The 24,369-nt window shown below is 32.5% G+C and overlaps 12 protein-coding genes across 12 annotated transcripts; 5 read left to right on the top strand and 7 right to left on the bottom strand.

The window, feature by feature from the left end:
• Positions 1 to 418: 418 nt before the first annotated feature.
• On the bottom strand, positions 419 to 1,696 carry PPL_09335 (Rab family GTPase; the record flags this gene model as incomplete). The annotated part of the gene is made up of 1 exon (XM_020580132.1): positions 419 to 1,696. The coding sequence occupies one exon, from the start codon at positions 1,694 to 1,696 to the stop codon at positions 419 to 421; it is 1,278 nt and encodes a 425-aa protein (XP_020429965.1).
• An 801-nt stretch (positions 1,697 to 2,497) lies between these two features.
• Positions 2,498 to 4,103, top strand: PPL_09334 (uncharacterized protein; the record flags this gene model as incomplete). The annotated part of the gene is made up of 2 exons (XM_020580131.1): positions 2,498 to 2,633; positions 2,725 to 4,103. The coding sequence occupies 2 exons, from the start codon at positions 2,498 to 2,500 to the stop codon at positions 4,101 to 4,103; spliced, it is 1,515 nt and encodes a 504-aa protein (XP_020429964.1).
• Positions 4,104 to 4,257: 154 nt separating this feature from the next.
• PPL_09333 (uncharacterized protein) lies at positions 4,258 to 4,782 on the bottom strand (the record flags this gene model as incomplete). The annotated part of the gene is made up of 1 exon (XM_020580130.1): positions 4,258 to 4,782. The coding sequence occupies one exon, from the start codon at positions 4,780 to 4,782 to the stop codon at positions 4,258 to 4,260; it is 525 nt and encodes a 174-aa protein (XP_020429963.1).
• A 243-nt stretch (positions 4,783 to 5,025) lies between these two features.
• Positions 5,026 to 6,438, top strand: cycL (cyclin; the record flags this gene model as incomplete). Its single annotated transcript, XM_020580129.1, has 4 exons — positions 5,026 to 5,038; positions 5,448 to 5,562; positions 5,645 to 5,726; positions 5,809 to 6,438. The coding sequence occupies 4 exons, from the start codon at positions 5,026 to 5,028 to the stop codon at positions 6,436 to 6,438; spliced, it is 840 nt and encodes a 279-aa protein (XP_020429962.1).
• Positions 6,439 to 6,548: 110 nt separating this feature from the next.
• Positions 6,549 to 8,248, bottom strand: sigM (EGF-like domain-containing protein; the record flags this gene model as incomplete). Its single annotated transcript, XM_020580128.1, has 3 exons — positions 6,549 to 6,565; positions 6,757 to 7,012; positions 7,106 to 8,248. 3 exons carry the CDS (start codon positions 8,246 to 8,248, stop codon positions 6,549 to 6,551), a joined length of 1,416 nt encoding a protein of 471 aa, XP_020429961.1.
• A 2,215-nt stretch (positions 8,249 to 10,463) lies between these two features.
• Positions 10,464 to 12,548, top strand: mfsd1 (major facilitator superfamily domain-containing protein 1; the record flags this gene model as incomplete). The annotated part of the gene is made up of 5 exons (XM_020580127.1): positions 10,464 to 10,559; positions 10,646 to 10,684; positions 11,162 to 11,784; positions 11,884 to 12,276; positions 12,347 to 12,548. The coding sequence occupies 5 exons, from the start codon at positions 10,464 to 10,466 to the stop codon at positions 12,546 to 12,548; spliced, it is 1,353 nt and encodes a 450-aa protein (XP_020429960.1).
• Positions 12,549 to 12,721: 173 nt separating this feature from the next.
• PPL_09329 (uncharacterized protein) lies at positions 12,722 to 13,618 on the bottom strand (the record flags this gene model as incomplete). The annotated part of the gene is made up of 3 exons (XM_020580126.1): positions 12,722 to 13,120; positions 13,234 to 13,361; positions 13,456 to 13,618. The coding sequence occupies 3 exons, from the start codon at positions 13,616 to 13,618 to the stop codon at positions 12,722 to 12,724; spliced, it is 690 nt and encodes a 229-aa protein (XP_020429959.1).
• A 123-nt stretch (positions 13,619 to 13,741) lies between these two features.
• On the bottom strand, positions 13,742 to 14,721 carry PPL_09328 (universal stress protein; the record flags this gene model as incomplete). The annotated part of the gene is made up of 6 exons (XM_020580125.1): positions 13,742 to 13,803; positions 13,976 to 14,037; positions 14,103 to 14,224; positions 14,311 to 14,376; positions 14,461 to 14,583; positions 14,668 to 14,721. The coding sequence occupies 6 exons, from the start codon at positions 14,719 to 14,721 to the stop codon at positions 13,742 to 13,744; spliced, it is 489 nt and encodes a 162-aa protein (XP_020429958.1).
• A 260-nt stretch (positions 14,722 to 14,981) lies between these two features.
• PPL_09327 (uncharacterized protein) lies at positions 14,982 to 19,327 on the top strand (the record flags this gene model as incomplete). Its single annotated transcript, XM_020580124.1, has 4 exons — positions 14,982 to 15,099; positions 15,526 to 15,559; positions 16,386 to 18,927; positions 19,082 to 19,327. 4 exons carry the CDS (start codon positions 14,982 to 14,984, stop codon positions 19,325 to 19,327), a joined length of 2,940 nt encoding a protein of 979 aa, XP_020429957.1.
• A 96-nt stretch (positions 19,328 to 19,423) lies between these two features.
• PPL_09326 (uncharacterized protein) lies at positions 19,424 to 21,674 on the bottom strand (the record flags this gene model as incomplete). The annotated part of the gene is made up of 2 exons (XM_020580123.1): positions 19,424 to 19,663; positions 19,734 to 21,674. The coding sequence occupies 2 exons, from the start codon at positions 21,672 to 21,674 to the stop codon at positions 19,424 to 19,426; spliced, it is 2,181 nt and encodes a 726-aa protein (XP_020429956.1).
• Positions 21,675 to 21,950: 276 nt separating this feature from the next.
• Positions 21,951 to 22,553, top strand: PPL_09325 (DUF4291 domain-containing protein; the record flags this gene model as incomplete). The annotated part of the gene is made up of 1 exon (XM_020580122.1): positions 21,951 to 22,553. The coding sequence occupies one exon, from the start codon at positions 21,951 to 21,953 to the stop codon at positions 22,551 to 22,553; it is 603 nt and encodes a 200-aa protein (XP_020429955.1).
• Positions 22,554 to 22,857: 304 nt separating this feature from the next.
• PPL_09324 (uncharacterized protein) lies at positions 22,858 to 24,342 on the bottom strand (the record flags this gene model as incomplete). Its single annotated transcript, XM_020580121.1, has 1 exon — positions 22,858 to 24,342. The coding sequence occupies one exon, from the start codon at positions 24,340 to 24,342 to the stop codon at positions 22,858 to 22,860; it is 1,485 nt and encodes a 494-aa protein (XP_020429954.1).
• Between the last annotated feature and the right edge of the window lie 27 nt (positions 24,343 to 24,369).

The raw sequence follows: 24,369 nt of genomic DNA, 5'->3' as shown, positions 1-24,369 counted from the left end.
TCATTACTATTAGTTGCAAATTTAATCTTAATAAACAAAAAAACACAAATTCGAATCATTGTTTTTTGGAATGGATTAAACCCCAAACCCCAAACAGTTCAAGTTTGTATTTTATGATTTTAATGAAAATCTTTTGTGCAGAATTCCAAAAAAATTTAAATAAATTCGGTGAACCTCTTATGAGTTACAACCAAACAAAACACAATTTTTTTATTTTAATTTTTTTGTTTTTTTTTTTTAGTTCTTGCGATTTTTTTTTGATTGATTATTCACCTGTCACAAAATCAATTAAACAACAAAATCAGATTTTAATATATGTTTATTTATTTTTCATGATTTAGATTTAATAGAAAAAAATAGATGTTGTGTGTTGAACACTAATCACTGATTGATATACAACTGTGATTACATGGATAGATTATTTGGAATAGTATCTAACAGGCTGAAGATTTTCATTGAATAGGTGAGCAAAGTCATCAATCAATGTGTCTGGAAGATATTTGACGTCTTCAGTCGAAATACTGGCTACAGCACTTGAGATCTCTTCGGGGATTGGCACAGGTTGCATTGTTGACCAAGTAATTGGTTTACCACAGCCAACACCAACAGCAGTAGTATTGGGTGTAGTTGTTGGTACGGCTTTGTTATCAATTTGTTGTACCCGGAATGGATTTAGACTGAAGGAATAGGTTGCGAACGTTGTACAATTAGATTCACGAACGTCTGTAGGTCGACTACCGCATGTTGTTACTCCGTCGCAACCGGATACCTTGCTCCAAACGAGACCACAATATGGACATTTTCTCAGGTTTGAGACACCGTGTTGCGAGGCATAACTTAATGCCATAACTCTGATTGTGTACAGGACATTCTTGAGCTTGTTTCCGAGGTGTGCAATATGTCCAATTTCAACAGAGTCATTTACACCGCAAAAAGTGAAACCGCAAGCATCGGCAAGTGATTTCTGCATCGTTGGAATCATATTGAGCATAAATTGTTGGAATTGGAATACAAGATCCATGGCACTGCTAGTAGATCCACCCATATTCTTTATTGTATTTCTTACGTACTGTACTGCAAGTTCATATAGATCTACGACAGCCTTGGTTTTTCTAAGGATCATTAGGTTGCATTCTGCCACTTTAAAGTATTTGAAAAAGTTTTCATGGTTCACGTTGATCTCGATTGGCTTTGGATTGCATTGATTTAAAATCTCTTGTAGAAGAATCGATTGTGATTTTTTGATACTTGTGAAAAGTACTCTATAGACACCAAACTCCATAAGTGCTTCTCTCATATCTTTTTCAGACCATTCAACATTGTCCATCTTTGAAATAATCGGGCAGATATATTCATTGAAGCCATTAAATCTCTTCAACATCTTTAAAAGGTCGTCTACTGTCTGAGCAATTCTAACATGCGCCTCCACACAGACCAACAACAAAGAGATAGGACGGAAGTTGAAAGCTTGGGCAATCCATATATTGTGGTTCATTTTCATTGATAGTGGATTGTTGCCTGGAGTATCGATAATCACGAATTTGGAAGTTGGATAAGCCAAACTGGTTGTTGTGAAACTATTGGAATTGGCAGAAGCTATTCCACTACAACCAGTTAGTTTTTCAACCAAAGTTGATTTTCCAACTCCAACCGTTCCTGTAATTACCACATGAGGTAAATTACTATAGTTTACCATTTGAAATTAATATTAAATTAATAATACAAATGATTAATAAATTTGGTTTAAATAGAAAAAAATTTTAAAACTTAAATTTGCACTTTTCATAGTCACAGATAATTAATTATATTGTTTTAACCAATAACATTAATTGAATAATAAAAATGAGCATCAATAATACACTAACTAATGAAGTGTGGCATTAAAGTTGATATCCCTTTACAATAGTGTTAAATAACCGTTATGATACCTGTTGTTTTTAATTTAACTATTCATTCTTATCTATTTAATATGTAAGCATATATATTATTTTAATGATATTTTTTATATTCATTAACATTTTTGATTATCGGTAACTCATTATCTTTCATTAATATAATTTTATTTTTTTCAATAATAAATTGAGGGATTTCCAATATAAAATATAAAATAAAAAATAAATAAAAATATATAATTTTACTCTTACCAAAATCATAAAAATTTAATATAAAATTGAGAGTGTATAAAACAATTTTGATGTTTCCTTAATTAACTCAACAAAATTTTAGTACTAGAAAACAGGGGTATCTACAAGGTTGGACAATAATAGTGAAGAAAAATAAAATCTAAAAAATGAAAAAAAAAAAAAAGTACTTTTTTTGGTTGGTATTCATCAATCTTCATTTAAAGAAGATATTTCTAGTTTTGATAACCTTATTTTGATCAGTTTGGTTTTTTTTTTATTTTTTTATTTTTCTGTGTTATACACACATAACTTAAGTGTTTAAAATGAAGTATTCAAGTTGCTTAATCATTAGCTTGTTTGCTTTTGTTTTAATGATGACAGTTTCTCACAAGAATAGCGGTGTGAAAGCTGCTGTGCCAAGCGGTGGTATGATGATGTACGAACTATCTACAAGACCATGGCTATACAATCTATCACAACAATATAATCAAAACTTTACTCAACTATCACGTAAGAATAGCATGCTATATTTCACTGCTTTTCAACAAGTACTAACTAAAAGCAACATATATATATATATATGTATATCTATACTCTATAGAGATTCCAATGGAAGAATTCCAAAAGATAAAATCAATGGGTTTCGATATGGTTTGGCTCATGGGACTATGGCAACTGGGTGAATACGGTTTGAATTACGATCGTACCAATCAACCGTTGTTGCAACACTATGCACAAGTTCTGCCTGGCTACACGGTTGACGATATCATTGGATCGCCTTATGCCGTAACCAACTACACTCTTAACACACAGTTAGGATCGATGGAAGATTTAGCTGTACTTAGAAAACAATTGAATGAAATGGGCTTGTTGCTAATGGTCGATTTCGTTCCCAATCATTCGGCTGTCGACTGTGAGTGGACAACTACCGATCCAGACTACTATATTCGCGCGCCACAAGGAACCAACCCTCCGTACGATCCAAACACCTACCTACCCAGTGGAATAGCCTATGGTAGTGCAGGCTGGGGTGGAGCATGGCAAGATACCGCACAGCTCAACTACTGGAATCCCGAGCTGGTAAAAGTGCGTATTGCACAACTTTTGGAGCTGGCAAGTGTTGCCGATGCGATCCGTTGCGACATGGCATATCTCTTGATCAACGAACTATTCGGTCAAAACTGGCAATCTCAACTCCAGTCATGGGGATACACACAGCCCGCCACAGAGTTTTGGCAACAAGCAATCTCCATTGTCAAAGCCGAGTTTCCAGATACCATCTTCCTCGCGGAAGTTTACCATCCGTGGGAATCGCAACTCCAACAACTCGGATTCGATTATACCTACGATAAAATGCTTCACGACTATCTCGGTAGTGGAAATCTCGATCAGGTGCGTGGCTGGATCAGTGGAAACTCTGTGCAATTCGCGCAGCATTCCGCTCACTTTTGTTCGAATCACGACGAACCTCGTGCAGCCAATTTCTTTGGTAGTTGGTGGCGTGCCGATGCCGCGGCACTGGTCACCTATACCATGCCAGGACTTAGATTCTTCTGGTGGGGCGACTTTGAAGGATATCAAAACCAACTGGATGTTCACCTTCGTCGTGAAGAGTCAGAGTCTGCCGTTGATACAGTAATGCAATTCTACCAGAATCTGACATCGATTGTATCAGACCCCGTATTTAAATATGGTACTTTCGAGTATCTCAATGTCACAGGTTCCGACACCGAGTGGACTTTGATCGCCTACAAATGGACCTATCAAAATGAAAAACGTCTTTGTGTACTCAACTTTAGCGATACACAAGGTTCAGGATCTATCATCCTCAGCGACGCCCAACCGATCAACGGAAACGATACCATTCCAGTCACCGATCTTCTCTCTGGTACAACCTATTTTAGATCCGCTCAACAACTGAGAACAACCGGTTTATTTGTAGTTGTAAATACTTGGTATGGTCAAATATTTAAATATTAAATATATTTTTAAAGTAAATATAAATAAAATTTAATGTTTATGTATATATATATAAAAATAATAATGAAAAAAAGGAAAACTATAATTTAATTTATGTATTTAAATAATTTATTTATATATATATATATGTACAATTTTATTAAATTTAATAATTTTAAAAGAATTCTTCTTTGATTACTTTATTGTCTTTCCATTGCTGGAATGCCCATTGTGTTTTCTGTACTTTGTTACCACCATATGTGAAATCCATATACATTTCATAACCAGTGTTTTCTCCATCTACAATAATCTTGAGTACCTTGGCTTCATGGATGGTTGCATTACTGACAAAACCTTGTTCAGCTTTTCTGTTGGCTTCAAATCCTACTCTATTGGTAGAGTCACCTTTCTCGTACATTACAATCTCTGGATGGTAGTATTTGTCGAAAACCTCTAGGATCTTGTTCTCTTGGATTCCTCTGATGATTGCTTCCAAGTTCTCTCTAAGATTGGAATTTGGGGTTACTTTTGTTGATTGTGGTTTTGCTGATACTTGAGCTGGAGATGTTGTTGGTGTTGGTGTCGTAGCTGGCGAATATTCGGCAGATTTAAAGTCTGGAGAGGATGATTCTGTCTGAGAATTTCCTTTTTTATGTACTTTCTTTCCGAGTTTGGAAAAGAATCTTTTTAAGTGTCCCATTATTATTATTATTTGTAAGAAATAATTAGTATTATAAATATTATTGTTTAAAAATAAAATATATTTATTTTTAGTTTATTTGTTTATATTTAGTAGATTGAGTTGTTGAATGAATATTTCAAAATAGAAAATTGATATTTATATTTAAATATAAAAAATGTTCTTACCAAAAAAAATAATTCAGGAACTAAAAAAAAATAAAAACGTACAATTCCAATTGTTCCGGAAGTTTTTTGATCAAAAATGTATTCTGTCTGTGTGGTTTAGATAAAAGTGTTTTGTTCAAGAACTTTGCATAAAGAATCTAAAAAAACTCATGAGTTAAATCTACTATATTGGCTTTTAACAAGGTATTGATCAAAATAATATACCTTAAACAATGATATAAAAACAATAAAAAGATAATTCATCTTTTTAGATTAGATTTTAAAACTTTAAAAATAAAATATTTTAATTGTTTAAAGAATTCTGGTTGATTTTTATTTTGTCTTTTATAAGATTAGAATCGAGTTTACAACTATATGAGATATCTAAACAAGATTTTTTTAATTTTTTAAATAATTAAAAAAAAACAATTAAAATTTTTTTATTTAATTAAATAATGACATTAAAACAATGACAAAAAAGTGATTGATTGATGTTCACAACAAATTTATTATTTACAGCTGAAGAAATAGCTAATTCACCTTCAAGAAAAGATGGTATCGATTACGAAATAGAAGATAATCAAAGAAGATATGGTTCTCATATTATACAAGAAGCTGGTATCTTGATGAAATTGTAAGTGAAACAAACATATTAAAATGAAACTTTCAAATAAACACCACCACGATCGTGACTAACAAACAAACCAAAACAATAGACCACAGGTAACAATCGTTACATCACAGATTATATTTCATAGATTCTATTGTAGACAATCATTTAAATCTTATGATGTAAAGGTATTGTATATAGATATAGATAGATTTAGATTAAAACTAACCTAAAGTAAACTAATCAACCAACCTGCTGTTATTATTTTAGAATATATGTATGGGTGTTGTTTTTATAGCTATAAAGTATACAGAGGTCAAACGAAGAATAAGAGATATCGTTAACACTTTCAACTATGTATTTCAAAAGACAGAGGGCGCCAAGATTGAATACTTGGATACACGTGAGGAGTTGTACTGGAAGTTGAAAGCCGACGTAATGGAGGCAGAGATGACAGTGTTGAAAGAGTTTGGATTCCTCATGAAGGTGGAACCACCACACAAGTTTATATTGAACTACCTGAAGCTATTGGAGAAGAGCAACGACGTTGCACAGAAGGCGTGGAACTACCTGAACGATAGCATGCGAACAACACTCTCCGTACAGTACAAACCAGAGTCTATCGCTGCGGCATCGATCTTTCTCGCCGCCAAGATGCTCAAGGTGCGACTCGTAGAGGAACCCTATCCATGGTGGGAGATATTCGACACCACCAAAGAAGAGATCCTCTCAATATCGGAAGAGATCAACAACTTTTACAACAAACCAAAACCATTTTACATTGATATAGAAAAGTTTTATGCTGCTGCTGCCGCTGCCGCTGCTGTAGTTGTACCTACTACAATTAGTTCACCGGCAAGTACAACAACCACAACCACATCAACAACACCTACAAGTTAACTTTAAATCAATCAAATAACAACAAATATATTTAAATAAACATGTTACAGCATAATATAATAATAATAATATATATTCTTTTTTTATTATCTTTTTTTTTTTAGTACTATTTACAAAATTCTTATTTCTATTAATTAAAAAGTTGATGGATGGATAGTTATGTTGTTTTAGATGGATGGTTATATAGATAGATAGATAAAATAATATGTTGTTGATATTTTTTAACATATTAATTAGGTTGTTGAATGATTTGTTATGTAGAATAACAAATTCATTTTAGGTAGCTTGTTCATTAGTGGTTGAACTAATAACAGTTACCTGTAGTAGATGGTGTACCGGTAGTAGATGGAGTACCAGTGGTTGAAGGTGTACCAGTGGTGGCTGGTGTACCTGTAGTTGCTGGTGTACCGGTGGTAGCTGGAGTACCAGTAGTTGAACCTACGTGACATGTTGGGAAACCATTATCCCATGATACTGAACCTTCGCAGTGACAATCTGGATAGGTGAAACCTTCACGACAAGTACAATTACCAGTGTTACACATGATATATGGAACATAGAGACATTCATAATCCTAATGTAAATATTTAATTTAGTTAAGTTTAGTTTAGTTTAGTTAGTTAATCAATTCATTGTTTTGTTTTTTTTTAATATTTAAATAACTTACTTGAATACAGGTAACTGGTAATCCATTGTCTAATAATGAAACACATTGTGGAATACCTTCATTCCATCTGGTGACGCCATCACAGGTTAAACAAGAGTCTCCGGTGAATCCATCGGCGCAGGCACACTTTCCGATTGGATCGGCAGCGGTTGCGTTGTAGAGAACGGTTAGTTCGGTGGCGTTGGATGTAAGATTGGCTGCGACTACCTCATTACTCTTGGTGGAGTAGTACAATACTTGTTTGGCTTCATCTACGACCAAGGATTGGACATTGGTAACGTTGGAGATGGTTCTCGATTCATTGAGAGCACCAGAGATTGGAATCTCAAAGATACCGCTAATATTCTGATTGTCATGCATGTGGACACCGAGGTAGAAGGAATCTTTGGTTACGACAAAGTTGTCAACAAGATAGTTGACACTGAATACGGTCGTTCTGGAATCGGCGGTGCAATTCGAGCAGTTCAATGGGATGGAGTAGATGGTTGATAGGTTATTACCGGTCATCTCGAGGAAGTAGATACGATCGTCGGCGTGTCTGAGGAAGTCACAACGTTGTTTATCGAGCATCACTACCGAATCGGATTGGTTGAATTCCTCGAGAGAGGTTGGAATCTTGGCGTAACGACGAATGGCAGAGTCACAGTAGTAGGTCACAGTGTTGTTGTCATCGAGGTCGAGTGCCAAGCTACCTTTGTATCCCCAGATCTTGGTGAAACGTCCGGTGTCCTTGTCGTAGGGACCGTAAGCCGGTGAGTAACGTTGGTTAACACGAAGGTAAGTGAGATTCTTTGAGTTGAGATAGGCAAAGAGGTCGGTTGCAATGGAGAAACCTCCACCGGCTGGAATCTCATTTTCAATATCAAACATCACCACTGGCTCAGTGTCATTGGCAGTGAGATCGGTTGAGAGACTGACAATCTTGCTAGCTCCGAATGGACCTTGAGTGCTGTTGTATTTACCCAACATAATCAATTGGGAACCATCACTATTCAATGCCAAACCTGGATAAACATTGAAATCCTGGAGACAACCACTATATGGTACATTACCACATTGCCAATCGCCAGAACATTGAATTTGTTGTTGTGACAATACCAAACATGGTAATGCCACAAATAAAGTAAAAATAATTAATTTCATATTATTTTAATTAATTAATAAAAATTAAATTTGTAGAAATAAAATAAAGAAAGAATAAATATTATAAATAAACTATACAAATAGATATTAAATTATATATATTTGTTTTGTTTGTTTAATTGATTGTTTGATTATTTGATGAATGATTACAAAGTTCTTGGATATTTATATATTTTTTTCTTCCCAACATTCTAGAGGAGAATAGATAGGAGTAGGTGTAGGTATTGGTGTTGGTGTACCAGGAGTAGGGAATAGGGAAATTATTGTAATATCCAAAAAATAAGAAAAAAAAAATATGAAAAATTATAAAGTTTAAGTTAGTTGTAAAGATCTGTAAATCAAAGTAATGTCTTAAAGTACGATGTACACTATTCAACTCATTCACTCATATATCAATAAAAGAAGAATAATTTAATTAATACATTAATACATTATTACTATATTTGATATTAATTGAAGCTTTTGTGTATAACTAACTTCACCTATGAACAAACACCAAAACGTCAGGATTGTTCAGCCACAAAACGTGGAAAGTAAACATAAAACAGAATCACCCCCACCATAAACTAATATATTAAACACACACATGATAATTATTATACTATCTTTATCAAAAACAGAAAATGAAAAAAAGGTACAAAAAATAGAAAAATCTATCTTTAATTGTGTGTGTGTGTGTGTGTTTTACCTGTTTATTCAAGTACAATAATAAAAGACATTTGTGTGTCACATTTTTAAAATTCATTTTAAAAAGAATATTATATATAAAAGATCCTAGGTTATTCCAAACATAGTTAATTTTTTTAACATAACATTGTTCTTTGAAACAGATAGATATAGACATTAAACCTAATAGGAAATACAAAAACTGTAAGTTTAGATTAATTGTAACCTGATATAAACAAAGCCTTAACTTTAGCTGAATGAAATCTTGGAAACTAAAGAGAGTAATTTTGTTTTATCTGCTAATGAGATAACATCAAAAAGTCAAAAGACAGATACATAGATACTTCTTAAAATAATAAGAAACAAGTTTTAATGATTAATTAAAGAAAAAAAATTATTAAAAAAAAAAGTTTAAACTTATCTTGTTATTCTTTTTCTCTCTCTTTTTTTTCATTTATTTATTTTCTTAAAGAATTAAAACAAAAATAAATTGTTCGAATTAGGATTCTCATTTAGATAAATTAAGAATTAAGATGGATTCGATTAGCTTCGCTTCCATCAATTTATTTGCATTTGCACAGTTCTGGAGGATTCAATAAAGAATCGGAATGAAAAAAATATCGCTGATTGTTTGAAATTATGTATCTTTATCCACCCAATGCTTGATTTTAAAACGATTAACAAGCAAATACCACAGCACAAAAAATCAATTCATTTAAAAAAATGGCCCAAAAAATACAATAAGTTTTTGTAAAAGTTGATAGAACAATTGCAGCTATTCCAATTTTTTTAAGATGATTTTTTTTTTATGTTTTGGGATTTAACAATTTTATAAAAAACATTAACTATTGGGCTGGAATGTCAGGGGTCGTTTCATCATCAAACAAAACACAACACAAAAAAAAAAACAATTTAATAATAAAAAAAGTACTTTAAAAAGTTTTTTTTTTTTTTTTTTTGTGATTGCACAAGTATCCCAGTGAATATGATATAAAGGTTTTTGATATTTTTTCAAACAAAAAATTTACCTATTTTTTATATCTATATATCATTTTTTGAATATTTGTAAGTTATTATTATTATTGCAGAATGATTGCAATTTATAAATTTATTTTAATTTTATAAAAGTTTAGTGTTTTTTTTTTTTTTTTTTTTTTTGTTAATGTACAAAAATCAAATCAAATATTTTGAATCAATCAATCGATCATGATCAAATTTTACATGTTAATAAAACTACAACACCAATCCTCACTCACTAAACCAACGAAATAACTTACCACATGACAAACAAACCAAAAAGACAAGAATAAATATTATTTATTTTTTTGTTTTTTTTATTCGTGTGTGTATTACAAAAAATTAAATTTCAATTCAACTCGAAATTTAATCAAATACTGACTAAAAACAATAATATCAATTAATTTAACTTTTCGATTATTACTATTATTAATATTATTACAAATATTATTATAAAAAAACTAACTTTTAATATAATTGTTATTGCACAATAGAATATAGTTAATAGATATAAAAACATATAACAAATAAGATGTCTGAAGTTAAACAACCATGGACGGAACATGCCTTCCGTTATTTAGGTCTCTTCTTCATTTGTATGATGACTTTTGGTAGTTATTATATTTACGTAAGTATCTTTTTTTTATCAAATACTTTAGAGTACGATTAGTTGGTTCTAACACCTCTTATTCATCTTCACTATGATCATAACAGGATATTCCATCTGCTCTCACACAAGATAAAATTGACACTGTAAATATAATCATTCAATGAAATCACATTCAACCAAATCAAATCAATTCGATTCAATTCAACCACTATATTCATTCATTTACCAATGAATCATCATGATTCAAAGAACTCGACTACATTGATATCATCGTAATCTAGTTGGATTGGGAAAAGAAAAAAAAAAAAAACAAATTTTTTTGAAATTTCTTTGTAACGAAAAAAAAAAAGTGTAAAATGACATTTGGATAGATAGTTTAGAATGACGGAATGAAGAAATGATGATGATGATGATCAATTGGAAGGTTTATAGTTGAATCAGTGTTGAAAAAGAATGAATAATATATTCTAGAGTCAACAACTGAAAAGTTATAGCTTTATATGTTTTATTAAAGATTTTTGGTTGAATGATTGATTTCCACCTATTATTATTTAATCTTTAAAGTTAAACTAACACGTTTTTATTTATATCAAAACAATCAAACAATATATATATATTAGTGGTATGGAGTTAAAGAAATCAAATATTCATTGTTATATGCAGTATATAATTTCCCAAACATGGTTATTGTATTCTTTGGTGGATTTTTGATTGATACTGTTTTCGGTTTGAAGTTGGGATCGATCATTTTCTGTTGTTTGGTCATGACTGGACAGATCCTCTTCTCTATCTCTGCAAACTCCAAGACCTTCTGGTTGGCTTTGCTCGGTCGTACCATTTTCGGTTTGGGTGGTGAGTCGCTCTCTGTCGCCCAATCTACTTTCTGTGCCGCATGGTTCAACGGTCGTAACGATTTGAATTTGGCATTCGCCATCACCCTTGGTTTCTCGCGTATTGGTAGCGCTGTCAATTTCCAAGTGACACCAACACTCGACAACAAATTCTCATTGCCAACAGCCGTCTGGTTCGGTGCCATCTGTTGTGGTATCTCCTTTGTCGCATGTATCGTCCTCTGCTTCCTCGACATGGCTCGTTCACGTAAGGACGCCGCCAACAACCCAGTCATCAAGAACGACCCGGTCTCCATCAAGGATATCACCAAGTTCCCAAAGATGGTCTGGTTAATCTTTGCCCTCGTTGTTTTCTTCTACGTACCACTTTTCGTCTTTGTTTCAATTGGAACGTAAGTATTATTATTACAATTCATTTTGTAGTTTGTTTTGCTTTTCAATATCAATCAATCGATTAACTAACCACATTCCATTGTTATTATTATTATTAGCCAATTCTTTGTAAACAAATTCGGTACTACATCAAGTTTCGCAGGTGTTTTGACATCTATTCCATATTATACTGCAGCACCATCACCAGTTATTGGATTTATTATTGATCGTGTAGGTCGTAATCTCTCATGGATGGCACTTTCAATGATTTTGTTGGTTGTCGCTCATTCCATTCTTGGATTCACTATGGTTAACCCATACGTCGGTATGATTTTGATGGGATTCAGTTATGCTATCATGGCTGCCTCTATCTGGCCAACCATCCCAGCATTGATTCCATCGAGTCGTCTCGGTACTGCCTATGGTCTTGCCTTTGCCTTCCAAAATGCCGCCATTGCCCTTTCTGGTCTCTTGGTTAACGCCATCCTCGAAAAGACCAACAATAACTATTAGTATGTATTAATATATTTCATTCATTCATAACAATCTAACAATTAATTCTAAAATATTTTAAAAACTTAGTTACACTGAAGCTATTTTCGTAGGTAGTGCTGCTATTGGTTTATTGATTGTTGTTCTCTTGATTTTGATCGATCTCAAGGAGAAGAAACTCAACATTCCATCACAAGACATGAAGGATAACATCAAGTTGTTGAACAAGCAATCCGAACCATTGCTTTCAGAGCAATCCTCTATTAATAACAATCAAGAAATAACTTATTAAAATAATAATATAATAATAATTAAGTTATAATTTTTAAATAATACTATTACAATATAATAATATTATACTTTTTTTAAACACTAACAATATCAATATTCTAAATAAAACAAAACAATAATTTCCAAAAAAACAAAACCAATTCGATTGTTCTATTTGTTTATCTATATTTATTATTATAATTCATTAATTGGTTCCAATGTTTCATTTTCTAAATCTTCATCACCACTATCATCGTCATTATCTATTATCGATGAAAGTTTATCCATGAGCGAAGTTGAATTGTTATTATTGTTATTGCTACTGCTACTATTTACAAAATTATTTTTAATATTTTCTAAAATGATATCTTCATTTATATTTAAAGTTGATGCTATTGTTGTTGTCGATGATGTGTCCATTGGATGATCTGTATCTTGATTATGCTGTTGTTGTTGTTGTTGTTGTTGTTTCTTTTTATTTTTCTTCTTTTTCTTTTTATTTTTATTTGATGTTGTCGTTGTAGATGATGTCGGTATAACTAAATTACTTTCATTTAACTCTTCTTTCTTTTCTAAAATACCTAATGCAAGGTTCTTTGTTGTACAAAAGATACAATGATAATAATAAATAATAAGTAAGTAAAGTTATTATTGTTAATATATATATATAGAATGAAATGAAAGATTGTATTTTCAATTAATATTACCATTTCTATATATTGTTCACCATCTTGTATATTCTCTATATTAACATCTTCATTATCAGCTATCTGTTGTTCTAATTTGGTGTTTGCTTCTTTTAACTTTGGTAAGAAGTCTCTTACTCTATCTAAAACTAAAAAATAAAATGTATCAAAGAGTGTGATAGTTTGGTCAATATGTTTGTTTAAACAACAGCAGAGTAGATATAGATTTATATTGATAAATACCAGAGCTTGGTGGTAATCTACTAAAATTTGGTTTGGTCTTGTTGTTTGTCGTTGATGTTGATGTTGTAACATTTAGAAATGAATTTAAGCTATTGTTGTTTGAAGTATTTCCTCCACCAACATCTAAATGTAATAAATCTTTATTTGAATTCTTTTCACCCATTATCTTTTAATTATATCTAAATATAAATAAATACAGTAAAAAATAATAATAATAAAGAATCAATAAGGGAATGTGAAAATAAATTCTTTTATTAAAACCAACGACTCGTTTTTTTGTCAAAATTCACTCAATTTCGCTAAATTTTGTTGCGTTTTTCGTTTCATAGCCAGTTTGATCAGACCAAACTAGTATTAAATAGGTGTAAATAGAGAGAGAAAAGTGTTTTGCAAGAATCAATATTCTTTATTTTATTTTAGTTGATTTCAATAGTTTTGCTTTGGATTAAATTAATCAAGACCAAGTTTGAACTGTTCTGTTATAAACTATCTATCTTTTATTTAACATTTATTTATTTACATAATAAAACATCACATTGACAGTTTCTAATGCAATAGGTTGATGTACTTCCCATTGAAATACTAATAATGAGAAGAAAGAAATGATATTAGTATGACATTGTTTTACTTTCAATGAATTAACTTACTTTGGATTATTTATGAGACCGACTTGTCCAATGATCAAAATGTCTATTTTTCTTTCGGCTACCTCTTTAACGATTAACTCTCTTGGGTTTCCTTCGAGTAAAAGTGTTTTATATTTAGCAATCTATGATTTTAAATAAGTATTATTAGTGATTCGTTTGTTGGTTGTTTGTCAGTGGTTTATATCTTTCCATCCTATCGAATACATACATTGTGTTCATCAGCTAACTCTGCGTATTGTCCAGAAAGTTTATTTCCATTTGCAAGCATCTTTTCCTATAATATATTGTAATATATATTATTAGTAAATGATCATTCACTGAATTCAATTGTATTCAGTGTTATAACTATGATATTTACTTTCATATCAGCTAATGTAGTGGTCTCCTCAGCCAACTTTGGAGCAGCCATCATAAAGTGAACCAAATCGATTGCAATCAATGTATATATTTCATCTCCTGGTTTGTATAGAGCTACTGCTTTCTATTTACATTCATTTCGAGTAAGTATATGGATAATGAATGAATCTTCACAAAACAAAACAACTGTTCAAAGTAATATAATTACCATAAATGCATTATGAGCATGATCTGATCCATCAATTGCTATCAAATATTTCATTCTATTGTGTTTATTTGTTTGTTTTTATGACTTCAAATAATGAATTGTGTTGATTATAATATTGATTGCTATTATTGTTGTTATTATTATTAAATGACAGATATTTTTAATTTTAATTTATTTTATTAAATTTAAAAATGAAAAGTAAAAATAAAAATAAAACTATTATAATCTGTATTAAACACCAGGACAAGCGACTTCTAACAACCAAAAAAATCAAAATAAAATAAAAACAGCTTGTTTCAAAACATCTACACAAAATGATGCATGGTTTAAGTTTGGACCAACAAGATCGTGATCCTATCAATCCTTTGACACAATCCAATCAAAAACAAACCTTTGTTTGCTTTTTTGTTGACCAAGATATTATAATAATATGTATATATTTTATTGTGTTACAATAAAAGGCAAGAAAATTAGCTAGACATCAAAATAACAGAGAATTTTTATGATACTATAGAGTATTAACTTAAATTGAAATTAGCTTTGTAAATTGATACTTTATCAAGACTAGTTATTGTTATACCAAGAGAAATAAGTTAATGAGAACTCTTTTTAATTTTTGTATTAAAGATTGTTTTTTTTAATTGTGCACAAACACTAAAAAAAAAAAAAAAGGTTAATCAAAAAATTAATTTGTGTTTGTTTATTTTATTTGATTAAATGACACACAATGCACAATCGATAGAACATGAATTAATCTTATCTATCAATAAATCTATAATAATGTTGTGTGGTTATTATTTATTTTTATTTTTTTAATCAATTTTAATATGGTTGTTTTGTTGTTTCATTATTGTAAAGATAATCAATCAATCAATCAATCAACCAACAGTCTGTATGTTTTTTTGTTAGTTAGTTAGTTGTCAATTCAATCAAACATTAATTTAATCAGTCATATATCATATACGAATAACTAGTAGCTCTACATGATTGGATGTTGAACATTTATCCAATAAGTCCATCTAAGTTCAAATTACAACCAACCAATCCTCTTTTTCAGAGTGTATAGTTTACAAATATCGACTTTTCCTTTTTAATATGACAATTGTAGTGTATCCATATACTTTATAACATGTCTTATAATAATAATAATTTTATTAAAAATGATAATGGATTTTTATTATTATTCTTTTTAATGACAATAATAATGAAGGATTAGCTGACTTGATCAGTGCACTACCAAGACAATAATAATCACTCCTCCTTTTAATTTCATAAATATCCAAAAGAAAGAAAGATAGATAGAAGCATAGAAGGATAATAATTATCCATTAACAAAAGGTATTGGTTGGTACCTATGTAATAAAATAATAAATTTAAATTCGAATCAAAATAATATAGGAGTATAAATTCTGTTTCATTTTTACTTACATTTATAAATAAATTAATAAATCAAGTAAAAGGTCAGATTACCAAACAGTCCAATCAATTAATCAATCTAAGTAATAATACCTATTAATTTATTATCAAATCAATCTATAGATATCTTTTTTTTTCCTTTTATTTCTTTTTTAGTAATTTAATTTATTTATTTATTTTATCAAAACACATATATATTTATTTATAATGAAATTATTTAATATTAAAAATGTTGTTGCCATCATAAAAATAATAATATCAGTAGTTGTAATAATAAATATATCAAGTAATTTGTTTGTTAGTGGAGATATTGTTAGATTGAATTCTGACAAATGTGTGGATTTGGGATGTGGATTCTCTATGCTTTTGGGTGAGACTCCATTTCCAAAGGAGAGTGATGATGTCATTGTATATTCGTCGAATCCAGCCATTCCAAAGTTGGTCGTTCTGTCACAGCATTTGAATGTCAAGTCTCTTAATATATCGAGTGGCTATCTAAAGATGGAGCAAGGTGCATCGATAAACAGTCAGTCCGATCTACTCATAGGTGATAATGCCGGCCTGGAGATTGCCGGCTCTGTATTTGTAAATTCATTGCTAAACTGCCGAGGTATTCTATCGATAAGGAGTGGTAATCTCTCTGTGAACGGGGTCATCAAAGTGAGTGGCAACTTCTCAATGTATAGCGGATCCATTGAGACTGTTGACCTCCAAATCAGTGAGATCATCGATGATTTCACAGTGTTTTATGGCGGTTCTCTAAAGATATCGGGAACGGGAACGGTCGACTCGTTGTTGATGATGCGAGGAAATGCTCAGTTGGTAATAAACTCGGGAATTGTAAATTTCTACAATGGTCTGGAGTGTAAAGATAAAACAATGATCAGTATCAACAGAGGACAACTTCATCTTGGTGGTCATGAAGAATGTCTCATTACATCATCGCTGGTTCTCGGTGCAGAATCGGTTTTGAATGTCAGCGCTAGTATAGCCAGACTTCGTGGATCCATCGTTAATAAGTTCACTGCCAGTAAAATTGTTGTTAGCCGATATGGAAAGCTGGAGCTAGGTGGAAAAACTAACCTCTTGTCGAAAGTGACTTTGGAGAGAGATGCAATATTCTCTGTTTGTAAAGGAACCTGTAGCCTGACATCGATGGACACCGATCCAACTTCACTCATTCAGATCGACGATAACGGAACACTTAATATGCTTGGAAAGTTCAATATTAAATCATCGATAGAACTGCAGTCCACTGGACAGTTAGTTATCGATGGTACCACCTCCATCACAGGTAATATCACAGATACCACTGGTGCCATCATTCATTTGCTCGGAGGTGACTTTACATTCTCGAACAACTCGCTATTCATTATTAAATCTGATATTCTAGTTGACAACAAGGCTTCTCTCTCGGTTTCCGGAAACATATCACTCTATGGAAATCTAGTATTTTCAGATTCATCGAATCTAGCGATTGCGCCTGAATCCATTGTCAATTTCGGAGGTAAGAATACAAAGATTTTGGTGGATATCATCTTGCCAACTTCGTCCCAATTGAACTGCCTGGCGAATTCCACCACCAAAATTCAAAGAATCACCCAGGCTGACCTTACTTCAAAGATTAGCATCGACCATTTGGCAACACTAACCATCGGTGATGGCTGTACTATATTGACACCGATTAGACTTCATGGAAACTCTAGTTTATTCCTATCAGGAGATTCCAGTGTTTCGTTTATCAATGCAACCACTATCGATGGATTCCCATTGCCACTCATCTATATAAGCGATTGTAAATGTAATCTCAAAGATCAAAACTTACAGCTTGGTATTTTCACCATTGAAAGATCCGATGTTCAACTGGTTGGAAAAATAGATATCCTAGAGATGTTGATGGGAGATTCAGAATCAACAATTAGTATTGGCGCGAAATCCGTTGTATCATTGCTTGGCGATGGTTCTACCATTGATTCATCGATAAAAGTAATGTCTGGAGGAAAGTTGCTTATCGATGGTAGCACCGATCTAACTGGAATCAACGTTGAAGAGGATGCATATTTCGCAGTAAATAGTTCGGCCATTGTCAATATCGATGGTGAATGTTCATTCGGTTCACCATTTATTGCCACTGGAACTGCCATAATCAATTTGAAGACCGGTTGCCAATTCTTCCAGGGTGTCATCATCCCAAACAATTCGACTGTCTTGAACATCTATGGAAGTCCAGGTGGTGATAATGTATTCTTCTATGGTAATACCTCTATTAAATCACCGGTTACCTGCGGATCTATGGGACATATCACCATTCCACCAGATGCCAATTGTCTGTTTAATGGAGGACTTTCACTCTCGGATGATTCCGATTTTAATATTATTGGATCGACCTGTACCATTGGTAAATCATCTAGAATGGTTGGAAGAACCATCCTTTCGAACTACTCCACTTTGATTACTGATAGTAGGTGCCTCTTCTACGGTGGTATCCAATCGCTTGACAAGACAATGAATAAGCTCATTGTTAAATCTGGCTATTGTCAACTGGATATTGAAAGCAAAATAAGTGGAACCGTCGAGGTGAATACCGATGCCATCCTCTATGTCAATACTCCACTAACTGTAACCGGTGGTGTTACCAACAATGGACTGATTCAAGTGAGTGCAATGTTTGATATTACAGGTTCTTCTTTTCTTCAAGATTCAAACGATGCCAGGCTGGTTCTCATTAAATCACAAATATCAGCCAAAACCGTTACAATTGAATCAGGTCGATTACTTGGAGATGGAACCGTTGCAACCACTCATGGATTTACGAATGGTGGAGTAATGGAAGGTGTATTCAAAGTAAATGGACAACTAAAGTTACTTGATTCATCGATATTGGTTGTTAATATCAACTCATCACTCGAATACAACAGGATATTGGTATCTACCTCTGCTGTTTTGAATGGATTGGTATCGGGTTGGAATAACAACAAATAGCACTTCTAAACTAAAGATTGGTGATAAACTGCCTATACTATCAGCAGGTGGACTCTCTGGCAAGCTATCATTAGCAGATACCAACTGTTCAAGTTCATTCCAACTTTCAGCTTTTGGTCCAATCTATAATTTAGTTTATCAAAGCATACCAAAGAGTTCTATCGCCAAAGAACAACAATCAACTGGAAACACTTCCATCAAACTATCGATTTCTATTAATATATTAATATTATCTTTACTTTTATCAATATTAACAATATAAAAAATAAATTTTAATTAGAATAAAGATAATTACTATTATTGATATTGTAATTTTAAACAAATATGAATGAATTTGAATATTATTTTATTTTTATCTTTATCTTCTATATCTGTATCTCTTGAAATTGAACCATACATGTAATACACCTCTTTCAAATACACATTTATAACCTTTACGATGTGATTTTTCCCATTCTCTGTCTACGATTCTAAAAGCAATATCCTCATAGGGTGGTCCTGCATGGAATCTAAGAATCTTAGTGTCTGAACCATCGTCTGCATTCTCAACAAAGTAGGTTGGTGATTTTGTCTTATCAATTAGATCTGGATAGAATATCTTTAAATAAATATAATATTAGTATTTGAACAATTGTTTTATAATTTGTTTTTAAAATAATTAAACATACATTAAATTTATATCCTTGTACAATCTTTGGTGGTGGATTATCGTGATCATAATGAGTTTGATTGTATTTACTCCAATCATAACCAGAATGAACACGATTGTAGAACTTTGGTTTTCTTGGTCTGTACTTGTCATGCCATGCGTAGTGTTTAATTGCCAGTTCGACTTCGTTATCGAATTTCTCTTCTCTTTCTTCATCCATGAACTTCTCTGATTCGATTCTGTAGAGATCATCTTCTGTTTCATTACCAGTCAATACGACTTCTTTGTTCTTTTTCTTTTCGAGTTCGACAACCTCTTGGTTAATAATGAAACCTTCTTCATTGACGAAACTAGTAAAGTTATTATTGTTGTTGTTGACTGTACTTGTTTGAGCATCATTGTCATTACTGAATATTTGATTTCTAATATTGCTGATGAATTCATCGGTCTCCAAGTCAGTGATCTTTGCCTCTAAATTCTTGATAAATGTCTCACGGATCAATGCCTTTGCTTTGTAGATAAGAAGATGCTTGAGTAGTGTCTCCCAATACTCGACATTCATAGCGGATCCAGATTGTAGCTTCTGTGTGATTTGTGTCTCCAGTGTCAGTAATTCCGAGTGATTCTTGTTCTGAAGAATCTTGGTGATGTCAGATGTTAGCGATTGATGGACTCCACTGTTGCTGTCGGTAGCGTCATCTTCACCATTCTTCTTGTTGATTTCATACTCTGCCAATATTCTTGATGCTTGCCAAAACTCTTGGTTCTTCAGATCGAGATACTCAAACTCTCGGATACAGTCGTCGAGCTCCTCCAACGCTGGCAGTCCAAGCGCGCCAAACAATCTCGATGGATCGGTATTCAGTGATTGGAAACGAATGTTCACCATGTAGAGTGCATTGTAGAGCATATCGATTGGACGTGGTCTGCCTTCTTTGATACGCTTATCACTCTTCATCTTGGCTTGTGTAAGATGGAATTCCTCTTCTTTCTTGGCCAGTTCCTCATTGTTCTCGCTGTCTCTAAGTCGTTGCAGACGATCCTTCTCCTGCTCCCATAGTTCGTGCTCACGTTCACGCTCCTCTCTTCGCTTCTTTGCCTTCTCCAGTTCCTCTTTGATCTCGTTCTTTCTATTCTTCTCGTAACGCTCCTCGTAGTACTCTGGATCCATACCGCCTTTGAGTAGTTTCTCTTTCTTTGCTTTCCAAACAAACTTGTCAGTCAGATTGGAATCATTGAATGGATTAACAGAGTTTGAATAACCTGACACTACTTTACCACCTTCATCAACATTATTCGATGATGACGATGACGATGACGATGTAGTTCTGTTCAACTTTTCATCTTTCTTTGCACGCTTCTCGAGACGTCTCTTTCTTCTTTCTTCAGGTGTTTCATTCTGTTTCAATAACTCTTTTTGTCTTTTCTTTTCTTCTTTTAACTTCTTTCTTTCCTCTTTACTTAATTTACTATTGTCATCACTCGATTCAGAGTCACTATCATACTTTCTTTTCTTTTCATATGAACGATCATTACTATCTCTTTTTTTATCTCTGTTACTACTTGAAGAAGAAGATGATGATGATGAAGAAGAAGAGTATTTACTTCTTTCTTTACTTCTATCTCTATCTCTTTCTTTATCTTTATATCTATCTCTGTCCGACTCTCTACCTCTTTCACTTTCTTTATATCTATCTCTTTCTGATTCTCTATAACGATCTCTATCTCTATCAGAGTCTTTATATCTATCTCTGTCTCTGTCTCTTTCAGAATCTTTTAATCTATCTCTATCAGAGTCTTTATATCTGTCTCTGTCTCTATCTCTATCTCTCTCAGATTCTTTAAATCTATCTCTATCAGATTCTTTGTATCTATCTCTATCTCTATCAGAGTCTTTATATCTTTCTCTGTCTCTGTCTCTGTCTCTGTCTCTATCTCTATCTCTATCTCTGTTACTCATATTTTTTTCAGTTATGAATAATAAATAGTTATTACAGGTATTAAATTAAAAAAAAAAAAAAATTTTTTGTCTTTTTAATTTGAACTTTTTTGGCATTATTTGATTGTTGAAAATTTGACACCAAGATATTTTAATAAAAAACGAATATATCAATAAGTAAATGAATAGTGATAATAATAAATACATATATAGATATTGTAAACATTTAGTATTTTTAAAATATAATAGTTATTTCATTTTAGAGTAAAACATACATATTTATTACTTATAATTAAAATGAAAGAAAGAATAATTAGAGCAATTTACGATGATACCACAATCACTCTTTATCAAGCATTCAATTCCGTTATTGGAAGATATGCAGTGAAGAATCAATCGTTTATAGGATGTCCCGGTTTTAAGATCGATCGTATGACATGGGTTAAACCATCGTTTCTCTGGATGATGTATCGTAGTGGCTGGGCAACCAAACACAACCAAGAGTGTATTCTTGCAATAAGAATAAAGAGAGAAGGCTTCGAATGGGCTCTACAGAATTCATCGCTGTCACAACACCTCTCGATATCTGCAGAGCAAAGAGAGGAACATCGTGAGCAGCTACTCTCGCAACCCGTTCGCATACAATGGGATCCAGAGAAAGATATCGACCTCAAAGCACTCCCCTATCGATCGATTCAAATCGGTCTATCCGGTGTTGCTGTCACCAAGTATCTCAATGAATGGATCGTATCAATCGAAGACATCACACCGAAATGCAAAACAATCTATCAACTCTTGGCCACCCACCAAAGAGAAGAAGCATTAAGACAACTACCTCAAGAATCAATTTATAATATAGATAATCATCATATTGAAATACATATTAACTTAAGTGTTTAATAAATTCAATAGATATCATATCATTCTGTCTAGACAAAAAAAAAGAGATTATCTAAATGACAATATAAGAACAAGATGGTTTGGAGTTTAAAATGATTTATTATCTTTTAACGTTAAAAGACGAACGTGATGTGAAATTTGAATTAATTTGTGTTTAGTTAATAGAATCTTCTTAGACATTGAAGAAGTGTTTTTCCTATTTTGTCCTTTAAAAATGATTGCACTGCAGTGTTGTGTTGAATAAGAGTATGGAGTGGTGTTATCATGATAGGTTCATTTTTAAATAATTATTTATTAAATTTATTTAAAGATTAATTTCTCTAAAGAAATAATATGATTTTGAACTTGGACAATATTTAAATTCATTAAAATCGCTTGGGGTATCGTCAATTGCAATCATTGGAATAAAGATAGATCTTATTGATTTGTTGTTTTGTTGAATGTTGTTCATTATGGTTGCTAGTTTTGATCTTGGTACATTTAAGAAATAAAGTGATTCTATTGAGGTGTTGATATAGAGTGAATGTAATAGTTCATCGCTGTAGTCACATGTCAATTTCCGCAGGCATTTGTTATGACTGATGAATTGGCAGAGCATCTTGTTGTACTTTCTCTCCAAACCCGTAAAAGAAAGCTTAAGATGCTTAATATTCGAATCACTGCTTAGTTGCAGCTGATTGTTTGAGTCTATTGAATTCGAATTGAACGGTTCCAACTCTAATTCATTTACATTTAATTTGATATTACATTGATTATTACTGTTACTGTTACTGTTGCTGCTGTTGCTGTTGTTATCCATTAAATAGATAGGTGATAGCTTTAAGTAGGAAAGCGTTGGCATTGAACTGATCCACTGTTCAATGTCACCTTTGTATCTGAATTCGAGTGGCGATTGAATCTGTGGAAGAGATAGACGTGTTATCGTTTGGTTGCCTTGTAGCGATTGTTCCAATGAGTTGAATTGGTTGCATCTCGAGAGGTTTAGAGACCGCAGACTAGGGAATGTCGAAACATGTTTGCCAAAAGCAGCCATATCACCTCTTGCCCAGATATCGATGGTTTCAAGCTGTCGGAAATCCAGAGGTGTAAGATTCTTCATGAGCAAATCCAGGCCACCGCTATCAATAATACCGAGAACCAGATGCCTCAGACTGGCACGCTTCTTAAACATAAAGTCAACAATAGATTGCCAGTTTCCAATCATTATATTTTGTATCTCGAGATACTCAATTGGATTGCTCTGGTCGTCGCTGTTGTCGTTGATACGACACAGTTGATTTAGGAACGATACAATTGTATCGGCACTATCGACCGGGTTAAGCAGTGAGAGTGAAGTGAGAGAGTGGATATGACCGGCCAGCTGCAGTGTCGATACGGTAATGTCGGATTTAATGGTGAGTTGTGTGAGGTTGGTCAAATCGATGTTGACAAACTTGAGAGTGTCTAGCGATGAATCGATAGCCTTGATAGAGTTGATAGACTTTAGCACAGAGAATCTAGAGTTCAAGTGGCACGCTATATCGTCTAGTGCTCTGTATCGAAGTTTGTGAAAGAGTTTAGAGACCATCGTGTGAAAAGACCAACTGACTAACGAGAGTGACAACTTCCACTTTCTACTGAGAATGGAATCACTCATGCAATGATCCAAAATAATTAATTGAACGACATACGGTAACTTTATAGCATTGTTTGTATTTATAATGAAATTGGGTTTTTCACACCCACCAACCAATTTAGGTAACAATTGTAAATTTAATGATGATTGTGTAATTATTGTTGTAGATGGCATTGTTAAATTAATATTAATATATAAATA

Source organism: Heterostelium album, assembly GCF_000004825.1.
Source record: "Heterostelium album PN500 unplaced genomic scaffold PPL_scaffold9, whole genome shotgun sequence".
Lineage (NCBI taxonomy): Eukaryota > Evosea > Eumycetozoa > Acytosteliales > Acytosteliaceae > Heterostelium > Heterostelium album.
Note: the sequence above shows the minus strand (reverse complement) of the source record. Positions and strands in the feature narration are given on the sequence as shown.